Below are 27,038 nucleotides of genomic sequence, written 5' to 3' on the forward strand. Positions count from 1 at the left end.
GTCAGAGGCTGAGGGGTGACCTTATAGAGGTTTACAAAATCATGAGGGGTATGGATAGGATAAATGGACAAAGTCTTTTCCCTAGGGTTGGGGAGTCCAGGTCTAGAGGGCATAGGTTTAGGGTGAGTGTGCAAAGATATAAAAGAGACCTAAAGGGTAACTTTTTCATGCAGAGGGTGGTGCATGTATGGAATGAGCTGCCAGAGGAAGTGGTGGAGACTAGTACAATTGCAACATTTGGAAGGCACCTGGATGGGTATCTAAATAGGAAGGGTTTGGAGGGATATGGTCCGAGTGCTGGCAGGTGGGACTAGATTCGGTTGGGATATCTGGTTGGCATGGACGGGTTAGACCGAAGGGTCTGTTTCTGCGCTGTACATCTCTATGAATCCATGATTCTACATAGCATGGGAACGGACCCTTCAGTCCAATTTGCCCATGCTGACCAGACATCCTAATCCGATCTAGTCCCATTTGCCAAGATGTGGCCCATATCTCTCTAAACCGTTCCTATTCATAAACCCATTCATAATCCATTTAAATCTTGCACTTGTACAAGCCTTATCTGGTAGCTCATCCCATACATGTACCCCTCAGGTCCTTTTAAAATCTTTCCCCTCACCTTAAATCTATGTTCTCTAGTTTTGGACACCTTACACTGGAAGAAGACCTTGACTATTCATCCAATGATTTTATAAACCTCTATTCTTCTGTGCAAAAGAGATAGAGGCTTATCTTTCAGGTGTGTCTTTCAACCAATATCCTGTTTGCCTTCTCTAGTGGATGTAAAAGGTTCCATGACACTGATGGCAGTAAAGCAGAGAGATTCTCTCCATCCTCCTGACCAATACTAACCCTCAAACAACATTACTAACGTAGATTATCTGGTCATTAATCTGAGTTGTCCTTCTGTGATCTTTCTGTACACAATCTTCAGTAAGGCGTTCGACAAGGTTCCCCATGGGAGATTGATTAGCAAGGTTAGATCTCATCGAATACAGGGAGAACTAGCCATTTGGATACAGAACTGGCTCAAACGTAGAAGACTGGGTGGTGGTGGAGAGTTGTTTTACAGACTGGAGGCCTGTGACCAGTGGAGTGCAACAAGGATCGGTGCTTTTTGTCATTTACATAAATGATTTGGATGCGAGCATAAGAGGTACAGTTAGTAAGTTTGCAGATGACACCAAAATTGGAGGTGTAGTGGACAGCAAAGAAGGTTACCTTTAGATTACAACAGGATCTTGACCAGATGGGCCAATGGGCTGAGAAGTGGCAGATGGAGTTTAATTCAGATAAATGCGAGGTGCTGCATTTTGGGAAAGCAAATCTTAGGTGTATAAGTCCTGCTAAATGGTAAGGTCCTAGGGAGTGTTGCTGAACAAAGAGACCTTGGAGTGCAGGTTCATAGCTCCTTGAAAGTGGAGTCGCAGGTAGATAGGATAGTGAAGAAGGCGTTTGGTATGCTTTCCTTTATTGGTCAGAGTACTGAGTACCGGAGTTGTTAGCTCATGTTGCGGCTGTACAGGACATTGGTTAGGCCACTGTTGGAATATTGCGTGAAATTCTGGTCTCCTTCCTATGGGAAAGATGTTGTGAAACTTGAAAGGGTTCAGAAACGATTTCCAAGGATGTTGCCAGAGTTGGAGGATTTGAGCTATAGGGAGAGGTTGAAAGGGTAGCGCTGTTTTCCCTGGAGCGTCGGAGGCTGAGGGGTGACCTTATAGAAGTTTACAAAATTATGAGGGGCAAGGATAGGATAAATAGGCAAAGTCTCTTCCCTGGGGTCAGGGAGTTCAGAACTAGAGGACATAGGTTTAGGGTGAGAGGGGAAAGAGACTGAAGGGGCAACCTTTTCACGCAGAGGCTGTATAGAATGAGCTGCCAGAGGATGTGGTGGAGGCTGGTACAATTGCAACATTTAAGAGTCATTTGGATGGGTATATGAATAGGAAGGATTTGGAGGGATATGGGCCGGGTACTGGCAGATGGGACTAGATTGGGTTGGGATATCTGGTCGGCATGGACAGGTTGGACCGAAGGGTCTGTTTCCATGCTGTACGTCTCTATGACTCTTGTATAGAACTCTGTCATGAGCATTGAAGCCGTGGCTAAGAATGTTTTAAAAGAAAATTATACAGTTGCTTGAAAATTTAAGTATTTGACTTGGGATATTAGAGTGCTGTGAGAGGAAAGTCTGATTAGACTGGGCTGAATATTAGAGTGTGGGCAGTGAGGGGTGACTGAGATTAGATGAGGTGGGACATCAAAAGATTCAGGGCATGAGGGAAATTGTGGGAATAGATCTGATAACTCATGAAGAGAAAGTCTGGAGCATATTTGATGTATCAGTATTTCTGTGCAGAACATTGCCATGTAATTAATAGATCGATAGGTTAGTTATTGACTTCTGGCATTTCTTCAAAGGGTTGATTTTTATGTTTCAGGTAAGCACTCGAGAGGAAGTAGAAGATCTCTGTAGACTCAACAAACTCATTGATCTAATCATCCCTCGAGGCTCCTCTCAGTTGGTACGAGACATTCAAAAAGCATCCAAAGGCATTCCAGTCCTTGGGCACAGTGAGGGGATTTGTCATGTGTATGTGGATTCTGATGCTAATATAGAAAAGGCCATCAAGATTGGTAAGTCTGGACTGGAATAGAGCCGGGCTGGTAAACTGGCTTATCCTAAATATTGACAGTCCTGGTCAGACAGTACATTAACACAGATTTGAGTTTGTCTGCATTCCGCCATGCTTCCACATGAAGTCTACTTTGTCACCCAGAGGCTCAAAGGCTAAGTCTATGAATACATTGGTGGAAGGTTGTTGGCTACATAGACTGGCAAGTCAACGGCAGACTTCTGTTTATACGGTTCTTCAGAATTCCAGTATATTTACAATTACTTCATTTTTATGCCTACTTAATAAGCCCCATTGTTATCAAATAAAATCTGACCCGAGTCACATCAAGAGATAGTAAGGCAGATGACCAGAAATTTTGACAGAGGTATGATTTAAGGAGGAGAAAGAGGAGAATTTCAATGGTTCAGGATCAGATAGGGAAGTTTGGATGTCTTTAAATTTACAAAAAGTGGAAGATGGGAGGCTGACTAGGAGTGCATTGGAGTAGTTAAAGAAAATAATTGGGGTTTCAGCAAATGTTTGAGTTGAGGCATAGAAGTCAGTTGGTGTTACAGAGAAAATAATGATAATCATAATGGTGAGTGTAGGAATTGGAAGCTAACACAGGGATCAAATATGACACCCTGGTACAAGACGTTTGTTTCGGCCGCAAAACAGTTACTAGGGAGAGGAATGGAGCTGGGAGCAGAGCTTGTGGTTTGTCTTCCTAATATTTAATTTGAAGAGGTTTCTGTTTATCAACTATTGAATGTCAGATAAGTACGCTGATAATTTAGAACCAGTGGGAGGATAGAGGAATGTGTTGTACAACAGTGTTTCCAGAGTTTACTGTGAAAACTAGTGCTGCTTTTGGATGATGCCACCAATTGGCAGCATGAAGAGAGCCAGCGGAGGGGGCCAAGATAAATCCTTGAGGGATACTAAAGGTAACTGAAAGAGCTCGGGAAGATAAGCCATTTCAGTTGGTCTCTGGCTATGACTGGGTAGGTAAGAATGGAAGGAAATGAGAGCTCTCCCAACCAGTTGTACAGTGGTGGAGTGACATTGAACAAGAATTGTGAGACTGAGGGTATAGAAAGACAAGCAGAGTACCTTTTGCAAAGACAAGACTACCTTTTGCAATGAAATAAGATGTCGTTTGTTAATCTGAAAACAGCTGCATATGCACTGTAGCAAAGGCAGAAACTTAATTTGAGGAATTCAAACCTGGAGTTCTGGAAGAGATTTGGGAGGTGACAACACATTTTAAGATTTTGAAGAGAAGATAGAGATAAGGTTTACAAGGATGGGGAATCCATTTTTTTTGTGTGCAGAAGGGTGATGCTGCCAGATTTAGAGGACCGAGAACCAGTACCAATTTCAGCTAATATGGGAGCCAGGAAAGAGAGCTGGGTATTAACAATTATCTCAAATTGATAGAAGAAGAAGGAGGGGAGTTTCACAGACAGAGATTAGCATTTATAGCCAATGAAATACTTTTAACGTATAAATATTGATGTTAGATGTGCAGCTTCAAGCAAGTTTCCACAAACAGCATTGTGATAATGGTCAAAGAGTCTCTTTTTAACTATGTTGAGAGATAATTGTTGGCCAGAATACCAGGGGTAACTCCCCTATTCTTCCAAATTGTTATTTGGTATTCTTTCTTTCAACTGAAAGCAAACAGAACTTTAGCTTAACACCCCAACACTCTGCATTCCCTTATGTGCTCGAGTGTTTAACTCTGGAGCAGAAGTAGATCCCATAACTTGCTCAGGGAGAGTGGTATCCACTGAGCCATAGCTGATGCCAAATTATATGGGACTGTGCAAATTAGCATCATATGTCTGTCCAGATTGCTCACTTGTGTGAACATTGATAACGGGTCAGTAAGACATTCAGACTCTAGAGAATCCGAGTCCATACCTGCCTCCTATTGAGGAAGCTCCACTGCTGATGTTTTTTTTTTTGCTGCATCTATTTTTTTAATTGCTAAATTAATTCAACACTGAAAATTTTGTCAGCTCAATTCTGTACAAGAGTCATACTAGACTCAAAATGTTAACTCTGTTTTTGTATCAAATATTTAATAAAACCAGTTTCTATTTTCAGTTCGAGATTCCAAATGTGATTACCCTGCAGCATGTAATGCTATGGAGACATTGTTAATCCATAGAGACTTGCTGAGGACACCATTCTTTGACCAGATTATTGACATGCTGAGAGTAGAACAGGTAAGGACATTGTGTTTCGTTTACAAGTCCTCAGAGCTGTAGAAATGAGACAGGGACAGGCATTCTATTCACATGGGCATTCAATAAGGACAGGCCTGGATTCTACTGCGGTGCACTCCAAAACTCAGTCAGCTATGAATGGGTTTTAGCTGAAAAATAGTCACTAAGATTGGCTTTAGAACAGGTACTGCCAATCCTGGATCTGTAACACATAGATAATTTATTTGGTAAGCTGGAGGAAATAGGACAAATTCTGAGAAGGAATCAGCCGTTAGTTGCTGAGATACCCCTTTATGCCCTACGTTACAAATCCTGAACTTGCTGTGCTTAATCTGATTATGCCTGGAAATGAATTTTCTTCCTTTGATCAGGGTTTGTGCTGTATAAGATCCTCAATGATGTCAGTGTGTCACGATTAGCAATGTTTTGTATTTTCAGGTGAAAATTCATGCTGGGCCCAAGTTTGCATCATACTTGACTTTCAGCCCTTCAGAAGTGAAGTCCCTTCGCACAGAGTACGGAGACCTGGAGTGCTGCATTGAAGTTGTGGACAATGTGCAGGATGCAATTGGACACATACATAAATATAGCAGTTCTCACACGGATGCAATTATTACAGAGAATGGTAGGTGTCATCACTTTATACTGATATTGTCCATGTTCCTCTTCCCTAAAACTATATCAGCAAGCATTAGATTCTTGAAAGAGAACTGGATAATATTAAAGGTTGCAACATGTCAGATGGCTTCTTTTGGAGAGAACTGTTAATCAGTAGAGTCATAGAGATGTACAGCATGGAAACAGACCCTCTGGTCCAACCTGTCCATGCTGACCCTAAGCTGTACATCAGGACTGAAACTTTGAAAAGCAAATGAGCACTTTAACAGAATCAGAACATAGAGGAACTAGCAATTGAAAATACAAGAATGTTCACTAATGAGAGGACTACTATCTGCTGGGATGAGGGGAGGAGCAGGAACCCTGTAAACCAGAACTGATATAACCGTAAGGGGAAGCGAGTCAAACTGGGCAGCATCAATAGCTTGTGGAATGAAACAAACTTGATACCCTGGATGCAGACCTTTCTCTCCAGCAACAGCTCTCTTCTTTTCACTCTCTTCATTCACTCAATAATCTGACAATCCTATGGCATCCCATCCAAATTGCTCATACCCCTGCCTTGACCAATCTGATTGATTTGAATACATGTTATAACTTGGTTTCAAGTTAATTTTTTTTTAATATATTTAATGTTGAAATGTTTGGATAGTGCTCAATTTTGTGTTCCAACGATAATACAGAAATGAATTTAGCAGTGGAACATTTCTAACCCCTCCTAGAGCTGCAATCAGATTTGGACCAGTTTACAGTATAGGCTGGCTTTGAGCTGAGCTGAATTTATGATTGCAAGTTTTTGTATTTTAGAGGAGACAGCTGAATACTTCATGCAGCATGTTGACAGTGCTTGTGTCTTCTGGAATGCAAGCACTCGATTCTCTGATGGATATCGATTTGGACTTGGTAAGCTGCACTAAATTATATAGATTTATGTTTGGATATTAGGGTGAAGCCAGGTTATTGTTACCCCTATGTGTTACACATAATGTAAACAGATGTTCTAGAGCAGCACAGAGCCAACATTAAAGCAAGACCCTCCCTATCCATAACACTGAAAGAGGGGGTTTTCCTGGTCTTTGAGAGCATTTTCCTTTAGCATCAACAATAAGTTAACTCAATATTTACTTATCACTGTTTATGCAATCATAATGCTGAAGCATAACTGCAGAATAGTATTGATGTTACAGAAAGCTCAACATTGCAATGTAAATATATTTTTCTTTCTGCAATTTAGATTCTGATCTTTGGATTTTGTCCCAAAGTGACAGCCATTTTGCTCTCAACAAAATTCCACAAATAGCAATGACATGAAATGATCATTTGTTCTCATGTTTGATGTAGTGTTAGAATGAAGAATGTTGATCAGGACTCTGAAAGAAATCCAAGCCCTCCTTTTTAGTGCTTCCATAGTATTAATTTCTCAAGCCTTATTTCCATGGAAATGGACAGTGCTTGCTCAGCCTGTCTTATACCTTTTGTGGTCTATAACTATCTCGGATGTCCTGAATTGTCACGTTGATACCCCAACTCCTTTTTCAAGGGTACAGTACAGTGGTTTGTTATTATCATTATTTCATGGGATCCTTTTTAAAATTAGTTCTTGGAACATGAGTGTTTGTCGGAGAAATTAGCCCAACAAATTAGAGATCACAAAGCACAGTTCGAAGTGAAGTTAACAAACAGTTTATTAGTATGGCGATATCGCGGAAAAGAAATTGACTAAGCTGAAACAGCACAGTCTGTCCAGATAGCTGAGAATTCTCTTCCCCCAAGCTGAGGATGAAGCCAGGTTTTATAAGAATCTTGTACAATAAGGTTAATTAAAATGGGGATAGATAAAATGTATTTGGAAATTAAGTAATCCAGTCACCAATGATAAACGAAAAAGTTATCGAATGTATGTCCTGATTGTCGACACAATGTAACATCCTGACCGTATCAATGAGTTCTTGATGGGATCAGAAGATTCCAGCTGTCTTTGCAGGTAGGTGAGAATGTCTGTCTCTTTTGGAACAGTAAGGTGCTTCCATTGTTCCTGTCTTTTGGTGCCTTTTGCGTCTGACCTGTTCTTTGTGTGGCTTTGGTATTGCTGTTATGAGACTGCCCTCTGGGCTTTGGCACAGCTCTGTTGACCAGGTATTGTTAGTGTGTTTTGGGAAGTGTCATCCTTTGTCTGCGAGTGACTATAGTTCTGTCTGGTTTCACTAGTCAGCCTGCTTGGTCACTGCTGAGACATTCTGGGTGTTTCTGGTATAGTTTGGCCATGTTTGCTTTCCTATGTTCTGTGTGGGCCTACTATAGGTAGGCAGGGTGGCAGACCTTTTCCCACAGTATTGCTGGCAAAGATAAAATTTATTAGGCATCCTTAGTTGCCTTATTTCTGAATCCATGTTAATGTGAGACTGTAGTAACATGTAGGCCCAAACAAGGTAGTGACAGCAGGTAATTCCTTAATGTTCAAAGGTGAACCAGTTGGATTTGTACAAAAGCTGACTGCTTAATGATCACTTTTCTGGTTGAATCTTTTTTCAGTACTTTTAAAATATCAAATTTATACAAGCAGGATATGATATTATTAAAACAGTAACACATCCACAACACTACGAATTCAATTCCAGACATACCATTTTAAGAGATTTTACACTCAGAATGCACTTTGCCTGGAGTGATTGAAACACTATTCCTGAATCCAAAGGATTGGTGAGAGGCAACCTGATCTGATAAAGGGGAGTAAGACAGTTATTTTAGATGTTGTAAATCTGAAATAAAAACACACAAGTCAACAAGTTTGGTAGCATCTATGGAGAAACATCCATTAAGTTCAACGTAACTGTTCTTTGGAACTAAAGTGTTCATTTTGGACTTGCGTTAACTGTTTCTCTGAATTTCCCAACACCTTTTTTTTTGTTTTTGTATTTATATTTCTGATTATAGGAGACATCTGAGCTCTGGAGTGGCTGCCACCTTTTTTCTTTCTCTTTTCTCTCCTTTCTCTCTCTTCTTCTCTTTCTCTTTCTCTTTCTTTTTCTTTCTCTTTCTTTTCTTTCTCTTTTCTTTTTTCTTTTTTCTTTTCCTTTCCTTTTCCTTTCCTTTCCTTTCTTTTTTTCTCTCCTCTCTCTTCTCTTCTCTCTTCTTTCTCCCTTCCCTTTCTCTCTCCTCCTTCTCTTCTCCCCTCTCCTCCTTCTCTTCTCCCCTCTCCTCCTTCTCTTCTCCCCTCTCCTCCTTCTCTTCTCCCCTCTCCTCCTTCTCTTCTCCCCTCTCCTCCTTCTCTTCTCCCCTCTCCTCCTTCTCTTCTCCCCTCTCCTCCTTCTCTTCTCCCCTCTCCTCCTTCTCTTCTCCCCTCTCCTCCTTCTCTTCTCCCCTCTCCTCCTTCTCTTCTCCCCTCTCCTCCTTCTCTTCTCCCCTCTCCTCCTTCTCTTCTCCCCTCTCCTCCTTCTCTTCTCCCCTCTCCTCCTTCTCTTCTCCCCTCTCCTCCTTCTCTTCTCCCCTCTCCTCCTTCTCTTCTCCCCTCTCCTCCTTCTCTTCTCCCCTCTCCTCCTTCTCTTCTCCCCTCTCCTCCTTCTCTTCTCCCCTCTCCTCCTTCTCTTCTCCCCTCTCCTCCTTCTCTTCTCCCCTCTCCTCCTTCTCTTCTCCCCTCTCCTCCTTCTCTTCTCCCCTCTCCTCCTTCTCTTCTCCCCTCTCCTCCTTCTCTTCTCCCCTCTCCTCCTTCTCTTCTCCCCTCTCCTCCTTCTCTTCTCCCCTCTCCTCCTTCTCTTCTCCCCTCTCCTCCTTCTCTTCTCCCCTCTCCTCCTTCTCTTCTCCCCTCTCCTCCTTCTCTTCTCCCCTCTCCTCCTTCTCTTCTCCCCTCTCCTCCTTCTCTTCTCCCCTCTCCTCCTTCTCTTCTCCCCTCTCCTCCTTCTCTTCTCCCCTCTCCTCCTTCTCTTCTCCCCTCTCCTCCTTCTCTTCTCCCCTCTCCTCCTTCTCTTCTCCCCTCTCCTCCTTCTCTTCTCCCCTCTCCTTCCTTTTTTTTTTTTTTCTTTCCTTTTTTCATTCAATATTTCTGCACCTGTAGTATGAGCATGTTGTTCGTTTTGTAACTGCTGTGATGCATTGCTATCAGATGTGGCCAATAGTTGCATTTGGAGCTTGTTGCCAATTCATTTTGTTGAATGACAAATGGGTATGTACTTTTTACTCACTATATCTGTCGATAATTATTTCAGAATGTTAGAGTTTCCTTCCATAATATTTGAGTGGAAAACTTCCCAACATGTTCTCAGTTGATACTAACTAGAAGGTCTACATATTTCCACTATCTTTCTTTCCTTCTGAAGGAGTTGATTCCCTGCTGAGCTTTGCTTCCAGTTTCTGAATATCTTCATGACTGAACTTGCTGTGAACGCCCACTGGTTATCTGAGTATAAGAGCTGTCACAGTGCTATCCGTTCCTGTCCCTGCAAGCAGGAACACCAAGTAGTGATGAGGAAGGCAGTTGTGAGGCTCCTGTTTAGGCCAGTTTAGTACAGGCAGGCAGTGCATTGTACAACTACTAACTTCTCGAAGGGATCGGTGTTCACATAACACTTCAGTTTTTGCCAAAAGGATGCACAAAATCAAAGCTTTTTGTCTTGCGCTCATCAGGACTAGGATGCAAGAAACCAGACTTGATAAAGGAAGATCAGTTTATACAATGAGAAGAGAGAACTGATCAGTTAGGCCATCATTGGTATGGAAATGCAGCAGTCTTAGTTCTCCAAGCATGCAGATAGCCTCTGATTGGTCTTGGTGTTGCTATGCTGAATGTAGCAGAGATTGGCAATCTTCATGACTTCCTTCCCAGTCAAAGTAGCTATAATGAATGTACAAATTCCATTTATTGACATTAACACATCTGTTCAATGATGGTAGTTTCTAGCATGTGGAAATGCGTCACTCTGAGCCCAACTGACCATAGCAGGCAGTGTACCAATTGTTTTCAACCAACTTGTGCTTGTAAACTTCATAATGCTGTGTCCAGCATTAGATGTAATTTTCCTATTAGACAACATTTGCCAAATGATTTGGAAACCAATTTAAGATTGTCAGTAAGGTTTGCTGTGTAATACATTACATATACTTGAAAGTACGTATACTTAACACAGTTTCCAGTTTTATACAGGCAAAACTTGTGTATACTTACACCCTTTATCATTGGAAAAGGGACCATGGAGACTGTCAATCGTTGCTGCATTCCCTAAGCAACACCCTGGCCATTCAGAGGCTATCTGCTGGTCTGAGAACTAAGGTTGACAGTTAACGTCTTGCATTTCCAAGCCTAAGAAGGTCCATCCAGTCGGTTGCATTTTCTCATACTGTATAAATTGGTCTTTCTCCTCCAAGTCTGCTTCCCTGTATCTTGGTCTTGATGAGTTTTAAAATAAAAAATATCAATCGTGTATCTGCTTTTCAGCATTAGCTTCTGTACCACCAAGCATCCGCTCTTACTCAGAAGACATCAAACTCTTCTTGTCCAAAACTATGTTTTTTGTTTTTCAGGTGCAGAGGTTGGAATCAGTACGTCTCGTATCCATGCCCGTGGGCCAGTAGGATTGGAGGGGCTGCTGACCACTAAATGGCTGCTCCGTGGAGAGGGCCAGACAGTGTCTGACTTTGCGGAGCAAGGCAGCATGAGCTACATACATGAAAACATACCTGTACCCCAAAGAACATAAACACTTTCACAATGAAAGTATCACAGACATTTATCCTCAGGAATGTTCTGTGACTGTCCATCATTGCTTTCCAGCTTTATTAGTAAGCTATATTTATAAATATCTGTGTAGCAAAGTTTTCATACACCTCTTTCATTTGAGGTCCATTTCGGAGGTTGTTTTTGTACCTGTTGCTGCCCCTTTCTCTAAATACTCCATTCTGATGCTTAAAATGGTACTTGTTAGCTTAGGTAGCTTTTTTGAAGTGACAAGTGAATTAATTATTGTTTGATGAAACAATATCCAGGACAAGTCTTAACAAACAGATGTTACCAGTTCAAACCCCCAATTACTCTTCAACAAAAGTGTGAAGGTGAGTATTGAAGAGAAACACAAAATAACATCAATCAGATTGCTGTCATTACAGGCACGCCTTCCAAACACATTGTGAATGGGGCTCACTTATCACACTGATGTCAATAAGTTATCACTTGACTTTTTAAAGTTGCTTCCATGTAGTCCACTTTCCCTGACAATGTTGCCATTGGTGGGTATGTCGTATCATTTGAATGGGCTTTGCTTCATTTGTGACCCCAGTCCAGTAGAAAGTTGGGAATTTTGAGGTCAAATAAGTGCAGATGTAACACCGTATGGTGAAGGGGCACAAGCCTACAAGTGCATTGCTACAACAGTGGTAGTGTTGAGAAAGGTTTCAGCTCCTTGCACACAAATCACAAAAAGCTTAACATTCTGTTATAGCTAGCAGTTAGGAAGATGAATGGAATGTTGAGACAAAAACAGCTGTTGCAGTATTTTGCCTTTCTTAGAGGGCTCCCTACCTAAGGACCAATATCTTCCTTAGAGAAGAGCTACGGGAGATTGATTCTACATCTAAGGATTATCTTGAGGACAGGTTGAGTAGAATGGATCTATATTCTCTGGTCTGTATAAATGAAGATGTCATCACATTAATGCAGGCATGGATGCTGAGAATTTGGAGTCTCCAACTCGGAAACAGAACTAGATGCCACATTCTCAGGATAAGGATGTGGTCATTTAGAACAAAGATGAGGTGAAAGTTCTGTCTGAGCATTCATAGATTGCAAGTCATTAAGCATATTCAGCACAGATCAATAGATTTTTGAGCAAGATGGATCAGGAATAGGCAGGGAAAATGGTCTTGAGGCACAAAGTCATCCATGATGATTTGAATGTTGCAGCACACTCGAGCTATAGAGCCTACTTCTGCTATTTCTTATCATCATGTTACCTTTTGGGAAACACAACATAGGCCCTTTGACAAGACTTTGGTGCAAAGCTCTGAGAATGCCACATTACAGTGAAACTGAATAGACTGTCAAGTCGTGACCACCTAAATTGATGTGAGCAGAATCTCATTTAAGATTGTCTAGACTGAGAGAAAGTAATATAGGGCAAATAGTGAATGAGGGATCGGTAAGGATATGCATTTATTTGGCAGGAGAAGTCAGTGAACCTGGGCTTGGGAGAGAATAAACAAAACATGGGAAAAGTCAAGATCCAAACAGTTTTTCCAACATAGACTGGAGACAAATGTGTTACAGTAGTGAAGGATTCTGGACAGGATATCATTACATTTGGGTGTTAATCAAAATTCACATTCCTTTAAGGTCCAGTAGACATATCTTGCACTGGGAAAGTACTTGCAGGATGAATGGCCTTGGAGCCGGACTCAAGTGCTGTAGCTGTGAAACCTCTTTGTGACCAAGTTACTGACCCTGGAGAACTATTCACTTTCTAAACCTCCAACAGACCTGAACACCCAGATCTCTTTTGTACATCAATTTTCCCCAGGACTTTTCTATTTACTGTATAGTTTGCTCTTGAATTGGATCCAAAGTGAAAATCAATTCTTTTATAGTCACACGTGTCACATGCGGAATTAGCAATCCAGTGTCTCATGGATGTTTTTAGAAACTTTTTTTTTACTGGATTTTGGAAGATTTATGTAATTTGTAGGTGTGAGACCATAGTTTCTTTTGCCAAGTTTTCATTTTGTAAAAGTGCATTTAGGGTTGAATAACGACCTGAGCAATTACAGTGCATCAGAACATGGCACTAAGGATCCTGCACCAGTTTTAAGGAACTATCCATCAAATTGCAAATAAATTATCCAGCTAAACCAGCCAAAAGCCCCAAAAAAGTGACTTTAAAGTCTGTTGCATTCTCCCTCTTGGTCATGTACAGATTTTTGGTGCTTTTAGCAATAGTTATGAGAGTTTCAGATAGTGTGGTTATCACTCTGTTTACAGAGACAATAAATTGTCTTGAAATATTTTGTATTTGTTATAGAATAAAGTTTTCAATAAATGTGGAGCAGTTGTACCTGTTTAATCAGTGTTGGAATACAAAGTCAACATATGTTATATATAGCACTTGTAAAGTAGTAAAATGCCCCAAGGTACCTCATAAGAGCTCCATCAAACAAAAGTTAACACCAAATCAGAGGGAGGTATTGAGACAGATAAAGCTTTTTATTAAAGTTTTAAAGGAATGTTAGGAAACAGGCCCCTGGGCCCAACAAGTCTCCGAAGAGCAACCCACCCAGACTCATTCCCCTACATTTTACCCCTTTACCTAACATTACGGGCAATTTAGGATGGCCAATTCACCTAACCTGTACATCTTTGGACTGTGGGAGGAAACCGGAGCACCCAGAGGAAACCCACGCAGACATTGGGAGCATGTGCAAACTCCACACACAGTTGCCTGAGGCAGGAATTGAACCCAGGTCTCTGGCGCTGTGAGGCAGCAGTGCTAACCACTGTGCTACCGCACTGCCCATATGATCTTAAGTTCAAATCTTCAATATCTTTAAGTTGGTTTCCAACTTAAAGCTGACTTTGAAAGATAAAGGGTGGGAGAGTGTTGCTCTGAATGGGCTTTGGAGACATGGATGATTTAATGGTGATGATTAATGGGTGAAAATTGCCACAGATGATTTGGTAGTGAAAAAAGCCTTTGGTTGTGAGTGATACCACTTTTAAATCTTGAAAAGAAACACAAAAATAATGAGTGGAAGAGGATCCTTGTATTGCAATTATGATCTGCACCTTAGCCCTGCAGCTTTCAGCAGGGTTATGTGCCATGTGCAGGAAGATAGGATTTGAAACGGCATCTGAGTGTCTTTGGGTTGGCACAGATAAGATGGGCCAAACTGTCATCTTCTGTGCTGTATCATTTCTGTGGTTTCCCAAGAAGTAGTGTCCCTACCTGGGTTCAAGCCCCACTTGCTCCAGACCCGTATAATAGTTTCTAATTTACCTGTTCTATGATACTATCTAAAGGGGTGAGAGGTACTGAGCAATCAGGTAAGTGATTTGAGTTTAAGGGTCATGTCACAGTTGTCAATGGTGGAGCAGAGGGAATAGGGAAGCAGAAGAGACCAGAAATGAATGTGTCGGGATTAGGTCGGTGAGCTTTGAAACCGGATGGGGAAGGCCTGAATATGAATGTTTAAGACTACTTTTAAATCAAGACATCAGACTGGAAGCAAACTTAACTCGGAGAGCCCAGGAGTCTTGGGTGAATTGGTCCAAGTTAGGACATAAGCCACTGATATTTAGACCAAGGACATAAATGGTAATTCATGAAAAAGTAAATTCAAAACGAATCAAGAAATTAATTTGATTTTAAAAAAATATTTTAAATAATTCACCAAGTAGGAAAACATTTTAGATATATTTTGAATAAGCCCAGAGGCCATCATGTTATGATTCCAGCTGCAGCTCATACTGAACAAGTCAAGTTCCAGCATGGAACTTTGTTTGATAGACTATAATTTTGTTTTTGCACTTTGGTTGCTTCGGTAGCTGCTGACCATATTTGCATGTGACTACCAAAATTATTTTAACAAAAGAACATCAGTTTATTATACAGAAGAAAAAAAAGACAAAGTTTACACATATAATATGAAAAAATAATTTAAGGTCTGATTATAAATAGAAAAATAGGAAGAATCAACTTTTTGCAACAACATCCTTTACTGATATGAGATGAATCTTTGTCTTGGCCTGGGATTAAAAAAACAGTTTTGTTTCAGTCCTCTCTGCTTGAACTTGTGAAACAACATAAGACTTCTTTCCAGCTCTGATGGCCTGAAGCTTTTGACAAACTAAACAATGTCCTCCTGCTGGGATCAATCTTCTGATGACAACCTACTTATGACCCTAGCCCATCTGTTTGTTTTTTGTGGGTCATTAAAAATTTACGTCAGCAATAAGTAGCAATTATCTCACAAGATGGTGAATCATTTAACTTATGTCACAGGCTTTGTTTGAAATTGTTTTGAACTGTTGCTAAAAGAAGTACTGGTTTATGAGTCTTGCAAAACAAGTCACCTGCACACACCTGAAAATCAATAGAATTTACCTCTGTGTAGAACCAAATTCCCAAACAATACTATAAATTTCCATCAAAATATGACTAAGAAGCTGGAGTAGTCTGTTAAATCCTTCTGGTATTCTGCACCATCTGATAAAAGCATGTCTTATTGTGGCTTAGCTTCACTTTCCTGTCTACCCCTTTGCTATTTGACTCCTTTGTCAATAGAGAAGTCAGCCCTGATTGTATTCCAATGATGCTTTGGTCCACAAATAAATGATTTTTTCAGAGGATTCTGCAAACCCATGATTCTCTGAAGAAATCATTTCTCCTCCTATGTCTCAATTGGAACACTCCTTAAATTTAAACTGCCCCTAGTTACAGTCTCTCATACAAAGGCAAATATCCTCACTGCATCTAACCTGTTAAACCCCTTCAGAATCTTACTTTTTATTAAAAGTGCCTCCTCTACTTTAAATCTGCTCCAATGGATACAGATCTAATCTATTCAAAACTTCATTGAATTTATATTCCTCTTACTGTAAATAACACAGTCTATTTGCCTTCCACATACGATAGGAGAGTCAATGTGGCAGAAAGATAAGTTTAGCAGAGTCATTGGGGACATTTAAGGCGACTGCTGGACATGCACATGGAGAGTAGTGAGTTGAGGGGTGCGTAGGTTAAGTTACTATATTTTTCATTAGGATTAACCCTCGGCACAACATCGTGGGCCAAAGGGCCTGTTTTGTGCTGTACTTTTCTATGTTCTATGATAGGCCTCCATTGCCCATGGATTACATTCACTTTCAGAATTTGCCTTCAAAGTGAGATCAACCCTTAATGGTGGCATCAGAATAAAATAGGAAAAGTATTATATCGATGTCTATATGCAGAAATCCCAAGGCTTTCCATTGCACAGAAGGCAAAGTAGGAAGAAGCAGCAAGCTCTATCCATAAAAGTTGCAAGACCTGTTTGTGCTTCAGTCAGTCTATTCCTCTGTTCTCCTTTCAGTAAACATGTTTATGAGAAACTGAAAGATTTACTTTCACTGAGTCACCTTCCAGAATGGTGAAATAATGAGTATGTTGTTTTTACACATTGTTGACGTACTTGGTCACATTTTATTCTGTCTTAGGATGTAGATGTGTCTACACCTGTCTCTAACTGATTTGGAAAAAGTGATGGTAATCTGATATCTTGAACTGTTCCTTCTGGTGTTATTAGGTACATCCATGTGTTATTAGAGTTGCAAGATTTGACCTAGCAACAACGAAGAAATGACAATATAGTTCCAGATCAGAACAGTGTGTGGCTTGAAGGGGAATTTGCAGCTGGCTGTGTTCCCATGTACTTGCTACCCTTGTCCTCCTAGCTGTAAGTGGTCACAGGTTTAAAAGTGCTGTTTATAACTTGTACACAGTAAGGCCTGCAGATGCTGAAAGCCAGAGTCATTAGATCTGAAGCTGGAAAAGCACATCTGGTCAGACAGCATCCGAGGAGCAGGAAAATTGACATTTTGGGCTTAAAACATTGACTTTCCTAATCCTTGGTGCAGTTTATAAATTCTGGATGAGTGCATCTTGAAGGTAGTACCAATTGCTGCTACTGGGTGTCAGTGGTAGAGGGATGACTGTTTAGGGATGGGTCTGGGTGATGTTCAGCTTCTTGAGTGTTATGAGAACTGCACTCATCCAGAAAAATGGGAAGTATTCCATTACACTCTTGACTTGTGACTTTCAGATGATAGTCAGGCTTTGGAAATCAGGAGGTGAGTTACTGGTCTCAGAATTCTCAGTCTCTGATGTCTCACATTGTTTTAAAATGTAATTGTAGCACGATCTAACAAAAATGGATTCATAAAATGGAGCAGCACAGTAGATGTACATTTGACCCATCAAATCTACAATGACACAATGTTGAACAATCTGGTTAGTCCCACTTCCCTCGTCTTCAAAATATCACTACCGTTCTGTTCTCTGTTGAGTACTTATCCAATTGCCCTCATTGCATCAAAATTAATCGGCACATTTTTAGTGGTCTACAATTCTGCAATATGTTATCATTTTGAAAATGAAACTGGAATATACCATTGGGCAGTGCTTTCGATTAGGTATATTTTGAAACCATTAGGTTTTCCTAAAGTGAACTAAGAACTGGCTAGACAACTGGCAACAACAACTTATATAAATATTAAATGTTACATTTTACATAATGAAATATCTCAAAAGTGCTTCACATGAGTATTATAAAATAAAACATGATCCCAAGCCTGATAACGAAATATTTGGTTGAAGAGCTAGATTTTAATAAGTCTCTCAAGGCAGATAATGGGAGGGGGAGAAGGAGAAGGGATTAACTGTAAGTCAACAAGATGTAAGAGCAGATGTAGGCCATATGCCCTATTGAGTCTGCTCAGCTATTCAATCCACTTTCCTTCTTTATCCTCATTACCTTTGATTTCTTTAATGATAAACATTTTTAATCTTCCCCTTGAATATACTTAACAATCTAGGCTCAACTACACTCTGTGATAAAGAATTCCACGGATTGCAATCTATGAGAGAGAAAATAATCCTTGTCTCAAGTCTTAAATGGGTAACCTATAACTGTGAGATTATTCCTTAAAGTCCTAGACTGCCCCACAAGAGGAAGCAACCTCTCTGCACCTGCCCTGTTATGCCTCCTAACAAGCTCTTCTCATTCTTCTAAACTCCAATTTGTACAAGCCCAAACTCCTCAACATTTACTCATGCGAACATGTGAACGTTCTCTGGACTGCCTACAATGCCAGTATATCTTTCCCTAGATAAGGGGACCAAAACTGATTGCAGTAATCCAGGTATGGTTTGACCAGTGCCTTGTAAAAATTTAGCAAAACCTCCCTAATTTTCAACTCCGTCACAGATTATATCCCATCAGCCAAGCTTTGCCACTCACTTAACTGTCTATGTCCCTCTGTGGAGCCAATGTGTCATCCACACTACTTAGAATCACTACAGTGTAGAAACAGGCCCTTCAGCCCAATAAGTCTACACTGATCCTCTAAAAGGTAACCCATCCAGACCGATTCCCCTACCCTATTATCCTACATTTACTCCTGACTAATGCATCTAACCTACACATTTCTGAACACTATGGACAATTTAGCATCGCCAATTCACCTAACATGCATATCTTTGGATTGTGGGAGGAAACCCATGCAGACACAGGGAGAATATGCAAACTTCACGCAGACAGTCGCCCGAGGTTGAAATCAAACCCAAGTCCCTGGTACCGTGAGGCAGCTGTGCTAACCACTGAGCCACCGTGCTATCCCTATTTATTGTTCCTTTGCAAACTTGGTACAAGCACATTGAATTCCATTATTCAAATCATTAATCTTTAATATGTGTTTAAATAATTGTTGCCCTAGAAGTGATCTTTGATTAGGGAAAGAATTGGAGACAGGTAATTGAATGAATGATTATAATTGGGCATTCTTAAGTGATCAGAATTGGAGAAGCACAGTAATCTCTAGGAATTGAGGGTTAAAGGAGTTCGGGGCAAGGTCATGGACAGATTTGAAAACAAGTATGAGAATTTTAAAATCAAGATTTTGCTTTTTAGGAGCCAATTTAGGTCAGAGAACACAGAGATGACAGGGGAATGGGAGTTAAAATACAATTTTTGAATACCCCAAATTTGCAGAGGGTAGAATGTGGGAAATCAGCCAGGAATGTTTTGGAATAATCGAGTCCAGAGGTAACAAAGCCACCAACAAGGGAATCAGTAGCAGATGATCTGAGGCAGAAGTGGAAACACTTAAAATGCTATAGTTTACAAGGTTGTCTTCGCAATGACACGTTGAAAGTTTATATTGGAGTCAAATATGATAGAAAGGTTGTGAACAAATTGACTTAGTCTCTGTTGCCAGGGATGGACATGATGGAGTCAACAATTTAGGCATGGAGTTTGGGCAGGGATGGAACAAAATTACCGAAATGTAATTGGGGAAATTTCTCCACATCTAGTACTGAATGTCACATCAGGAATCTGATAATTTAGCACAAAACACATGAGAACCAACATCTGGAAAAATGCAATAGATTCTTAAAGTTTGCTAAACATAGGATTTCCAGGAGATTGCAGTGTGGTTTACTTGACTCAAAGTTAAACTACTGACCCATATTTTCTCCAGAAAGACCATTTACCTTCGGCTTCAAATCAATGCACCTGCACTTCATTTGGCCCATATCTCTTTAAACCCTTTCTATTCTTATACCCATCCAGATGCCTTTTAAATGTTGTAATTGTGCCAGCCTCTACCACTTCCTCTGGCAGCTCATTCCATACATGTACCACACTCTGCCTGAAAAAGTTGCCCCTTAGGTTCTTTTAAATCCTTTCCCTCTCACCTTTAAAAGACAAATGGTAGTTATAGGGGATTCTATAACTAAGGGGATAAATAGTATCTTTTGCAAGCCGGATTGGGAGTCCCACATGGTGTGTTGTCTGCCCAGTGCCAGGGTGCAGGACATCTCTGACCGACTTGAAAGGATATTGGAATGGGAGGGGGAGGATCCAGTTATTGTGGTCCACATTGGGACAAACAACATAGGCAAGGCTAGGATGGAGGACCTGTTTGGGGATTATCAAGCATTGGGAATTAACTTAAGGAACAGATCTTCGAGAGTCATAATCTCCCAATTACTACCTGAGCCACATGCAAATTGGCTGAGGGATAAGAAAATTAGGGAAGTAAACATGTGGCTAAGAGAGTGTTCTAGCGAAAAGGATAAATAGGATGGTCACTAGGCATTTAAACTAGTGAATTGGTGGGGGCGGGGGGGGGGAAGGGAAAACAACAGGAAGTATAGTGGTAAATAAAAAGGTAAGCAGCAGGATAGCATGTGTGCAAGAGGGTTTGTCACAAAGTGGTCCTTTTTCTAAAAGCTGTTCCTTTTCTCAAGGATACTGTGTCATTGTTTTTTCTTCAGAAGGGTCATAAACCACTCCAGGCTCTAAAACTGCTGAGTTTGGTTCAGAGATAAAAGGTTATTGACAGGCCATTCTGTTTATACATAAACAGGTGAGACTTCAGGCCAAAGCATTTATGTTTAGAAGTGATCTGTATAATGAAAGGGGAGTGTCCAGTCATGGAAACTGAAGGTAAGCTGAGCAGTTCAGTCCAGAAATAGTTAGGGAGTTCAGTTGTGGACTGTGTGAAGAAAGTCTGCCAAACTCATTCCATCTGCCCTTCTAACTTAACCTGTAAGCCTTTGTTTCATTTTTACTATGTTTAAGGGGTTTGCTTATTGGGACTGTTGTGTATATTCGAAACAGCATAATTAAGTCTAGATTGGAAAGACTGATAAGGGTTCTTTATTCTGTTGTGTTTCAGTGTGTAATTTTGTGAATAAATTTTTGTCTGTTTTAAAATCTGGTAGTCAACTTTGCTAACATACTCCGGGTAATTTTCACTGTACACTTACCAAAACAAATTGCAAAGTTATGGTCTGTGCTGCCTGCTTAAGAATGTTTTGAGTGGTCTGGCCTAGTCCATAACAGGTTTAAGTACAAGGCAGACTATAAAAGAAGTAAAAAGGAAGAATAACTCAGGAGGTATTGTTAGAGATTTTGGAAATCATGACGGTAAGAAAGCTAGCATAAGGGCACTTTATGTGAATGCTTGTAGCATTCGTAACAAGATAGATGAGTTAACGGCACAAATCATCGCAAATGAATGTGATTTAGTAGCCATTATGGAGAATTGGTTACAGGATGGTCACAACTAGGAGTTAAATATCCAGGGGTATCGGACTATTCGGAAGGACAGACAGGAAGGCAAGGGAAGTTGTGTAGCTCTGATATTCAAGGATGACATCAGGGAGGTCCTGAGAGATGATTTGGTTCTATGGAGAATAAGGTTGAATCCATTTGGGTGGAAATTAGAAATTCTAAGAAGAAAAAGTCACTGATAGGCGTCGCCTATAGGCCATCACATTAATAACAACACTTTGGGCCAGGCAATAAACAAAGAAATAACTAATGTCTGTAAAAATGGTATGGCAATTATCATGGGGGATTTAAATCTATATGTTGATTGGTCAAACTAGCAGTCATGGTAGTCTTGAGGAGGAGTTTGTTGACTGTATCCATGATAGTTTTCTTGAACAGTATGTAATGGAACCAATGAGGCAACAAGCTATCCTAGATCTGGTCCTGTGTAATGAGACAGGAATAATTAATGACCTCCATAGTTAGGAATCCTCTTGGAAGGAGTGACCACAATATGGTTGAATTTAGAATACAGGTGGAGAGTGTGAAGATAAAATCCAATACTAGGGTCCTGTGCTTAAACAAGGGAGACTACAATAGAATGAGGGAGGACTTGGCTAAAGTAGACTGGAAACAAAGATTTTAATGTGGGACAATTGACGAGCAGTGGTGGACTTTCAAAGCAATTTTTCAAAGTGCTCAGCAAAAGTATCTTCCAGTGAAAAGGAAAAACCGTAAGAAAAGGGGTAATCTGCCATGGGGTCTGAGGAAATAAGGAAGGCTATCAAATTGAAAGAGAAAGCAGACAAAGTGGCCAAGATCACATGAAACTAGAAGATTGGGAAAACTTTTAAAGGTCAACAGAAAGCCACAAAAAGAGCTATAAAGAAAAGTACGATAGAACATGAGAAAAACTAGCGCAGAATATAAAGACAGATAGCAAATGTTTCTATAAAGATATAAAATGAAAAAGAGTGGCTAAAGAAAATGGTCCTTTAGAAGATGAAAAGGGGTATTTCATTGTGGGATATGATGAAATGGCCGAGGCATTGAACAGGTATTTTGTATTGGTTTTTACAGTGGAGGACACAAATAACATGCCAGTAAATAACAAAGAGACGAAGGTAAATGAGGACCTGGAAACAATAATAATTATGGAAGTAGTAGGGTTGGCAAGCTAAGGGAGCTAAGAATAGACAAATCTCATGGCGCTGATGGAATGCATCCCAGGGTATGAAAAGAGATGGTGGGAGAAATTGCAAGTACACTGGTAGTAATTTTCCAGTAAATATGATGCCACTATTTAAAAAGGGTGGTAGACAAAAGATGGTGAATTATAGACTGGTTAGCTTAACCTCTGTAGTGGGGAAGATGCTTGAGTCTGTCATTAAAAAAAAGCAAGGCATCTTGCTAGAAATTGTCCTGTTGGGCAGACACAGCATGGGTTCATGAAGGGCAGTTGAAACTTTATTGCTGGAACAGCACAGCAGGTCAGGCAGCATCCAGGAACAGGAGATTCGACGTTTCGGGCACAGGCCCTTCTTCAGGAATGAGCCTGAAGAAGGGCCTGTGCCCGAAACGTCGAATCTCCTGTTCCCTGGATGCTGCCTGACCTGCTGTGCTGTTCCAGCAATAAAGTTTCAACTTTGATCTCCAGCATCTGCAGACCTCACTTTCTCCTTCATGAAGGGCAGGTCATGCTTAACAAATCTTTTGGAATTCTGTGAAGACATTACAAGCAAGGCGGACAACAGGGACCCAGTGGATGTGATGTACCCAGATTTCCAAAAGGCCTTCGACAAGATGCTGCTCAAGATAAAGATGAATGGTGTTACGTGTAAAATATTAGCATGGGTAGAGGATTGGTTGACTAACAGGAAGCAAAGAGTGGGGATAAATGAGTGCCATTCTGGCTGGCAATCAGTAACTAGTGGTGCGCTTCAGGGATCAGTTTTGGGACCAAAATTATTCACAATTTATACAGATGATTTGGAGTTGGGGACGTGTTGTTTGTCAAAGTTTGCAGGTGATACTAAGATGAGTGGCAGAGCAAAGTGTGCAGAGGACTGCGAAACTTTGCAGAAGAACATAGATACTTAAAGTGAGTGAGCAAAGGTCTGGCAGATGGAATACAATGTTAATAAATATAAAGTCATCCATTTTGGTATGAATAACAGTAAAAAGGACTATTATTTGAATAGTAAAAAGTTGCAGCATGCTGCTATACAGAGGGACCTGGGTGCCCTTGTGCACAAACCACAGAGGGTTGGTCTGCAGGTGCAACAAACAATGAGGAAGGCAAATGGGATTTTTTAGATTACATTACATTACAGTGTGGAAACAGGCCCTTCGGCCCAACAAGTCCACACCAACCCGCCGAAGCGCAACCCACCCATACATTTACCCCTTACCTAACACTACGGGCAATTTAGCATGGCCAATTCACCTTACCTGCACATCTTTGGACTGTGGGAGGAAACCCACGCAGATACAGGGAGAATGTGCAAACTCTACACAGTCAGTCGCCTGAGGTGGGAATTGAACCCGGGTCTCTGGCACTTTGAGGCAGCAGTGCTAACCACTGTGCCACCATGCCGCCCAAATTCTCGTTCACTTGCTAATGGGATTGAGTTTAAAAGCAGGGAGGTTATGTTGCAGCTGTACAGGGTGCTGGTGAGGCCACACCTGGAGTACTGCGAGCAGTTTTGGTCTCCTTACTTGAGAAAGGACGAACTGGCACTGGAAGGGGTGCAGAGGAGGTTTACTGGCTTGATTCTGAGTTGAGGGGGTTGGCTTCTGAGGAGAGACTGAGTAGATTGGGATTATATTCATTGGAATTCAAAAGAATGGTGTGGGATCTTGTAGAAACATTTAAAATTATGAAGGGAGTAGATAAAATAGAAGTAGAGAGGATGTTTCCACTGGCAGGTGAAACTGAGACAAGAGGGCATAGCCTCAAGATTAGAGGGAGGAGATTTAGGACTGAATTGAAAAGGAACTCAGTCACCCAGAGGGTTGTAAATCTGTGGAATTCCTTGCCCAGTGAAGTAATTGATGCTGCTTCAGTAAATGTTTTTAAAGCGAAGATAGAGTTTCTTTACGAACAACAAAGGATTTAAGGGATATGGCGAAAGGGCAGGTAAGTGGAGCTGAGTCCACGAAAAGATCAGCCATGATCTTATTGAATGTGGAGCAAGCCCAAAGAGCCAGATGGCCTACTCCCGCTTCTAGTTTTTTTGTTTAACCTATGCCCTCTAGTTTCCCCACCCTGGGGAAAATACTTTGTCTATTTATCCTATCCATGCCCCTCATGATTTTATAAACTTCTGTAAGGTCACCTCTCAGCCTCTGACATACCAGTGAAAATAGCCCCAGCCTATTCAACTTGTCCGATAGCTCAAATTCTCTAATTCTGGCAACATACTTCTAAATAGTAGTCAAGATGGAAGCAGAGTAGGATGCTCCAGTCGGACGTCCTCCGTTTGCCAGTTCCTTTTTAATTTTTCTCTCCTTTTTGCAGTCTTTTTTTCTACCCGCCGCAAATTTTAACCAGAGAATGGAGTCAAAGGAGACGTGTTGCAACCAGAGCCCAGGTGGGAGCAGAGTGCTCAGGCCAAGTCCTGCAGCAGCAGCTGAGCAAGCGCGGGCTGATTTGCAGGCCAAGTTGAGTCGCAAGTCAAGTCCTGGAGCAGAGGGCACAGCAAGTATGGGCCGGAGCAAGAGCAGCAGCAGAATGCATGGGATGAGCAATGAAGCAGGAGCAGATTGAGTGTGGGCTGAGTCCTGGATGGAGACCAGTGCATGGAGACAGTGTTGCCTCATGTGCAGAAGCCAGTAGGCATGGACCCATGTTGGAAAAGGACTAGAATTTCTAGAAATTAAATACTTTATAGTTTTTATTATTATTCAGGACATTTTAAACTCTATTCCCATGTTTACCTATACTTTTTTTTAACTCAACATATAAAATATCTGTACCTCGGTACACTGTACTTAAGATGGCACCGAGGTGTGTATGTGACAACAATGACTATTCTATTCTATTAAAAATCTTTACTGTACCATTTCAAGTCTCACAGTATCCTTTCCAAAGGATGGGGGAGCAGAATTATATGCAGTATTCCAAAAGTGGCTGAACCAATGTCCTGTACTGCCACATGACCTCCCAACTCCTCTACCATTCAATGCTGTGACTAATAAAGGCAAGCATTCTGACAGAGATTTTTACAGCATTGAAAAATACCCTTTTGCCCATTGAATCACAGCTGTCATTAAACATCAATCTATTTAAATCTAATTTCCAAACAATTAGCACATAGTCTTGTACACTATGGCATTTCAAGTGCTCTTTAATGTCTTGAGAGTTCCTTTTTCTATTACCATTTTAGGCAATGGGTTCTTCTGGGTGCAAAACGTATTCTTCAAAACTGCTATAAATCTCCAGCCCCTTACCCTTAAATCTGTACTCCATGGTTATTTGCTCTTCTACTCGGGGATAACGATTCTTCTTATCTATTCCCTTCATAAGACCGTAAGAAATAAGAACAGGAGCAGGCCATTCAGCTCCTTGAGTTTGCTCAACCATTCAAAACGATCATGGCTGATTCAACATTCTTCACGTCCACATTCCTGCATCTTCCCCATAACGCTTAATTTCCTTACTGGTCAAGAATCTATGCATCTATATCAGTCTTAAATATACACAATGACTTTGCTGTTCCCACAGCTCTCTGCAGCAAGGAAACCAAAGACTCTCAAACCTCAGAAAAAAAATTGTTCTTCATCTCATTCTTAAATTGATGCCCCTGCATTCTAAGACTAAGTGCCCTCTGGTCCTATATTCTTCCATGAGGAGTTAAGAATGTGGTGCTGGAAGAGCACAGTAGGTCAGGCAACATCCGAGGAGCAGGAAAATCAACATTTCAGGCAAAAGCACTTCATCAGGAATACACTGAAGGGCTTTTGCCCAAAAGATCAATTTTCTTGCTCTTCGGATGCTGCCTGACCTGCTGTGCACTTCCAGCACCACACTCTCAACTCTAATCTCCAGCATCTGCAGTGCTCACTTTCGCCTCTTGCATGAGGAGAACCACCCTCTCAATATTTCCCCTGTCAAGCCTCTGAATCCAAATATCTCAAATTAGGTCACCTCTCATTCTTCTAAATTCCAATGAGTCCCAACCTTTTGAACCTTCGCACTAATCCCTCAATATCAGGGATCCTGCAAGTGAGCCTTCTTTGAACTGCCTCCAAATGAAATGATGTGGAGATGCCGGTGTTGGACTGGGGTGTACAAAGTTAAAAATCACACAACACCAAGTTATAGTCCAACAGGTTTAAATTGGAAGCACACTAGCTTTCGGAGCGTCGCTTCTTCATCAGGTGATTGTGGAGGACACAATTGTAAAGCACAAAATTTATAGTAAAAGTTTACAGGGTGATGCAACTGAAATTATACATTGAAAAATACCTTGTTTGTGTGTTGAGTCTTTCATCTGCTCGAATACCATGATAGTTTCACTTCTTTCGTGTGTAAATCACAAAACTGTTTTTTAGAAGTTGCATTTTCGGGTTAACTGTAACAATTGGTGTTAGCTAGACAATATGTTGAAAATGTTAGCCCCCTGTGTTCTCTGTCTGTGCCATGATGTTTAGATTGATTCTAATCTAAAAAGTGAGATAAGAGTTTTACATGAATTCATGCAGTTTTTGAGCAAAGTACAATATAATGCTGCAAGTACAAATTCACCCCACAAACGTATATGTATAT

General features: G+C 40.9%; 1 protein-coding gene across 3 annotated transcripts in view; it reads left to right on the plus strand.

Moving 5' to 3' along the window:
• Positions 1 to 25,334, plus strand: part of aldh18a1 (aldehyde dehydrogenase 18 family, member A1) — a 59,403-nt gene extending 34,069 nt beyond the window's left edge. For 2 of the 3 annotated variants that reach the window (XM_043712872.1, XM_043712873.1), the window contains exons 14-18: positions 2,448 to 2,643; positions 4,737 to 4,858; positions 5,297 to 5,483; positions 6,284 to 6,379; positions 10,991 to 13,498. In XM_043712872.1, the coding sequence (XP_043568807.1) occupies positions 2,448 to 2,643; positions 4,737 to 4,858; positions 5,297 to 5,483; positions 6,284 to 6,379; positions 10,991 to 11,166 (777 nt within the window). In that variant the 3' untranslated portion in view covers positions 11,167 to 13,498. Of the gene's footprint in view, positions 1 to 2,447; positions 2,644 to 4,736; positions 4,859 to 5,296; positions 5,484 to 6,283; positions 6,380 to 10,990; positions 13,499 to 24,788 lie in introns of those variants that run through there. The other variant, XR_006314957.1, reaches the window with a different exon arrangement.
• The last annotated feature ends 1,704 nt before the right edge of the window (positions 25,335 to 27,038 follow it).

Source organism: Chiloscyllium plagiosum, chromosome 22 (assembly GCF_004010195.1).
Source record: "Chiloscyllium plagiosum isolate BGI_BamShark_2017 chromosome 22, ASM401019v2, whole genome shotgun sequence".
NCBI lineage: Eukaryota > Metazoa > Chordata > Chondrichthyes > Orectolobiformes > Hemiscylliidae > Chiloscyllium > Chiloscyllium plagiosum.